The 4524-nt window shown below is 36.2% G+C and overlaps 1 protein-coding gene across 1 annotated transcript in view; it reads left to right on the forward strand.

The window, feature by feature from the left end:
• The first annotated feature begins 355 nt into the window (after positions 1 to 355).
• Positions 356 to 4524, forward strand: part of LOC101848441 — a 10466-nt gene continuing 6297 nt past the window's right edge. Inside the window, exons 1-4 of the mRNA XM_035970613.1 lie at positions 356 to 1486; positions 2074 to 2160; positions 2636 to 2720; positions 4112 to 4270. Of these exons, the coding sequence (XP_035826506.1) occupies positions 1364 to 1486; positions 2074 to 2160; positions 2636 to 2720; positions 4112 to 4270 (454 nt within the window). The 5' untranslated portion in view covers positions 356 to 1363. The remainder of the gene's footprint in view (positions 1487 to 2073; positions 2161 to 2635; positions 2721 to 4111; positions 4271 to 4524) is intronic.

Here is a 4524-nt window from a genome sequence, read left to right on the forward strand (position 1 = left end):
GAGTGTGGCTGCTTCTATTCCCCTCCCAGCTATTTATTTCTTTTAGTTCCTTTTTCTCTGTCTGAGTGCATCTGTAGTTTCGAACAGGTCGGAGTAGATATTAAATTATTTTACTCTGAATTCTTCTAGACACAATATCTTTTGTCATTGGCCTTTTAATAACTTAATATCACCGTACACACGTTTTAATTTCTATTTTTCATCTCTCAAAGGACGCATTTCTCTTCCCATCCACGGATATTTCTATTTATTAAAGTTTTAACTTAGTAATGCTGCCAAACGCTACCTTTCACACTGTGCACCCTAGACATATTATCCAGATGAGACTCTCTAAAGCCGAGAATCGTCGCATTCATCCACTTAACAATAATACATTGTAATAGTTATGCCAATGTTTGGTGATGACCAATGCAAACTGCATAATATAATTATGTTTTCTTAAATAATGACAAATGAGACTAATTTGGCAGAGACATTAAAGTGTGTGTTTGTCATAACATATTATCCATTATGATGAGTTCCCTTCATCAAGCAAGCAACGTTGGAGGTATATTTTCTGTACGTTTGAAGACAAACAATACTTTTTAAAATTAAAAAGTGTTGCCATTAATACAAGAAAACGCAGTCTTAAACTTGCCAACTTAGCAACTTTTTTACTTCCCAGTAAATGAACTTGGTATTTTTTCCGAGTTTGTTTTTCTTCTTTCGAAGGACAGAAACGACTTCAGCTTTATTTAACCCTTTAAAATATCTCAGTAGAAGATAAAGAACACCAGAAGTAAACTTTAAAGCAACCCTCAAACGGTTTCTTTAAGAAATTGCTGTTTTACTGGAAGAAAGAAATTCCCGAGCAAAATAATTATGCTCCAACATTAAAACCTTGGGGGTTTTTTACCTCAAAATGTCGGATGTGCCAGTTTCTTAAGATAACAGCTTTTCTTTTTCCAAGGTCTGAGAATGTAGGGTTAAGAATCACCTCACGTACTAAGTAGCCCAGAGTCCAGATATGTCACAAGTGCTTGGCGTGAAACCTCGATCTGAAAAACTTCTATAAACTTACACTCGCAAGTCCACTCAGTCATATCTCCCAGATAGCCTCTCTCAGGTACTACCGACCGATTGTTCTTCCGGCTGTTTGATACCTTCCTTAAGTTGTATAACATTAAGTTGATGGACTAATTATTGTTTTTAATTATTTACCTTTCTGCTAGGATGTTTAATCCGTCTCAGCTCGGGTGGAGCCTGATAGGGCGTGATCGGAAATTCACATACCAAAATAATTATATAGATTGTGCAGATGGTGACGGAAAAGCACCCACATTAAAACAATAAATAAAATTTCCAGTTCCCTGTATTTCCCAGCATGCAGTTCCTGGCTCTCTGTCTCCTTGTGGCCCCTGTGGCTTACACTCTTGCTGCCCCAGACCCCACCACCATCTGCCTGCCAGAAAAGAGTACCATGCGCGTCTTTGGACTGATCCGAAAAGTAAGTATCTACAATAATAGTAATAATGATATAATAATGATGATGATAATAATAATAATAATAATAATAATAATAATAATAATAATATTGATAATAATGATAATGATCATAATAATAATAATCATAATAATAATAATTGATAACAATGATAATGATAAAAATAATTAGATGATGATAATAATAATAATAATAATAATAGTAGTAGTAATAATAATAATAATAATAATAATAATAATAATAATAATAATAATAATAATAATAATAAAATATATAATAATAATAGCAATAATAATAACAATAGTAAGAGTAATATTAATAATACTAATGATAATACTACTTCTAATAATAATACTAATAATTATGATATTAATAATAATATTGATAATAATGATAATATTCACATCGGTACCTCAGTTCTCTTTCTCCCATTTGACAAGGAATATTTTTGTTTCTGTAGTGCTTTTGAGAAGGGAGAGTGAATTTACACTTCAAATCGAATTTGAAAAAGTGTGGAAATTTGAAATGTGCCCTGAAGTGACCATTAGACATGCATTGAAATTTAATCTGGTTATCAACGTTTATTTCAGATCCAAGCAAACGTGTCTTCTGACTTCTCCCAGAACAAAATCGCCGAGGTCACTGAGCTAGAAAGGAGAGTGTTAGATCTCAACACTGTAAGCACGGGAAACAACTCTGTATTTTGTTCATGCTCTTGTCAAAACGGGTCCTGAAAAAAACTCTTTTTCATTGAAAACGTCGTATGCTTGAAAGCCATACTAAGTAGAACACGCATAGTGAAAATGTTAGGAATTTTACGGATTCGAACCGGTAGCTTCTGTAGAATGGTCAATTTGGAAACACACACTCTCACACACACACACACACACACACACACACACACACACACACACACACACACACACACACACACACACACTACACAGATCTCAGAAAGTATTCACTCTTGCTTTTCGTGAATTACTTTATTTCAGTAAATTAAATGATATCTATTCTTACAACTGTTACTGATCTCTCAATATGAAAACGTCTTTGACGCTACACAGAACAATATGATATTATTTTACTGTAGTTTCTAAGAATCTTTTGACAATTAAGGTGTACATTATTAATTGTTTGATTGTTTTACAGAACTACAGCTACGCGATTGACCCAACAGGTGCATGCACCAGGCAGCGTCTGCCTGTTCCCGGAATCATCACAAGATGTCTTCCACGTAAAGCATAGTGTTTATTTGTTTTACCTCTAACTGTTCTTTAAAAAAATTAAAACTCATTTTGAATGTTGCCATCATATTACGTCTTTTACTTTCTAACAAAAGCACCACTAACCTTGCCTTCTTGCTAATATTCATCCTAGAGATATTTACGTGATAAATTTTTACATCAACTCAAACTATTTTCTGGTTATTCAGTGATCTTTAAATAAAACCCTCAAATATACGTGTCTCTGAAATGATAAAACAACAATGAAGCAAAATTGTAAGGCAAAATATAATATTCTTTCCACTCTAACAATAGAACCTTAAAGTCTCTGCAATGCTTTGCCCATAATCATGAGACCTTAAACCAGACGTGGAAAAACCTGGCCTGCGGAACATACCCAGTTTGGAACATTTTCAGTCCAGCCTGCTAGTCGAAGCAGCAATTACGATTGAATGTGACCCTCGGTGTTCTGATTATTGAAAAAACCCACAAAAATATCACTCTTCAAATTAAAATGGATAGTTTTCGGCACATCTGGGTACGATAGAGCTAATAATATTGTCTTATCTCACCAAGTTGTCACGTAAAACATACTGCAGTGTCCGTTTTAGTTTAACTATTGAGAGCTTGGGTACTACAGACTTCAACATTGGTTAAGGACCACCTTGAGAGAGAGAGCCCTGATTTTTTGTAATTCGAAAAAAAAGACAGCAACAACAAGGAATGTTTCAAAATTGTTTGTTCTAAAAGTGTTAATGGGCTACCAATGCGTACTGCAAAGCTTCCTAAAGGGGCAAAACAGTCACGTACAACAAGGAAATCCTCGGGGGGGTCTTTTTTATCGCTTTGTGTGCGATACCACAGACATTCCTTAGTTACAATTTCTGGTGCACGCCATAAACGGACGTACGTTCTAGAACTGTGCTCATTTTTGTTTGCAATATAAGCCGCTGTTTTGGCAAAATCCAGTATCGCATCAACATGCCACAAAGACGAAAGCTGAGAGACTTTGATCGTGCCAGAGCTATTGTAAGCTGCAAGATGGAGTTGGAGCCTGAGAAATTGCTAGAAGGCTTGCAGTGTCACACTCTGTCATTGTCCGCCTGAGGCAGCGCCTTCAAGCCACTGGATCTGTCCAAGAACGCCGACATGCAGGTCGACCCAAGAAGACCGCTCCGAGTGTTTACTAGTGGTCCTTAACTTATGTTGAAGTCTGTAAATCAATTTTACTCAGTTCAACCTTCTCTATCATGCGAAATATTATTTGCAATTGTATAATCCAAAACGCAACTAGGACACACTGACAATGCCTGAATTAAACAAAATATATGTCCAACATTTTTTTCCATAACCAGACTTAGTCTTTTCTAGATCTAGATCCTTTTTTACTTTTGGTCCACAGCAAGCACCGTATTCCTTGGTACAGTCTTCGAGGGTTTCGTCAACAAAGTCAGCCTGAACGGTTGGCTGATCCCTGTGAACCAGGACATCAATGTGACTCTGTTGACGTACACAGAGCCTGGACAATCTGACTCTTACTTCGTGCTCAGGAGAGATGACAGTGAGTAGATTTTGTTGCTGTGTGTGTGGTAGCCTATCCGTTCGAAGTTTTTTGAGCCCTGAAGAGCGTGATCTTCGCCAGGGCCACCGCCTCTCTTGGTTTTTGTTACTGTTGTTTTGTTGTTGTTGTTGTTGTTGTTGTTGTTGTTGTTGTTGTTGTTGTTGTTGTTGTTCTTCTTCTTCTTCTTCTTCTTCTTCTTCTTCTTCTTCTTCTTCTTCTTCTTCTTCTTCTTCTTCTTCTTCTTCTTCTTCTTC

This window comes from Aplysia californica, unplaced genomic scaffold, assembly GCF_000002075.1.
Source record: "Aplysia californica isolate F4 #8 unplaced genomic scaffold, AplCal3.0 scaffold00294, whole genome shotgun sequence".
In the NCBI taxonomy this organism is placed as follows: Eukaryota; Metazoa; Mollusca; class Gastropoda; order Aplysiida; family Aplysiidae; genus Aplysia; species Aplysia californica.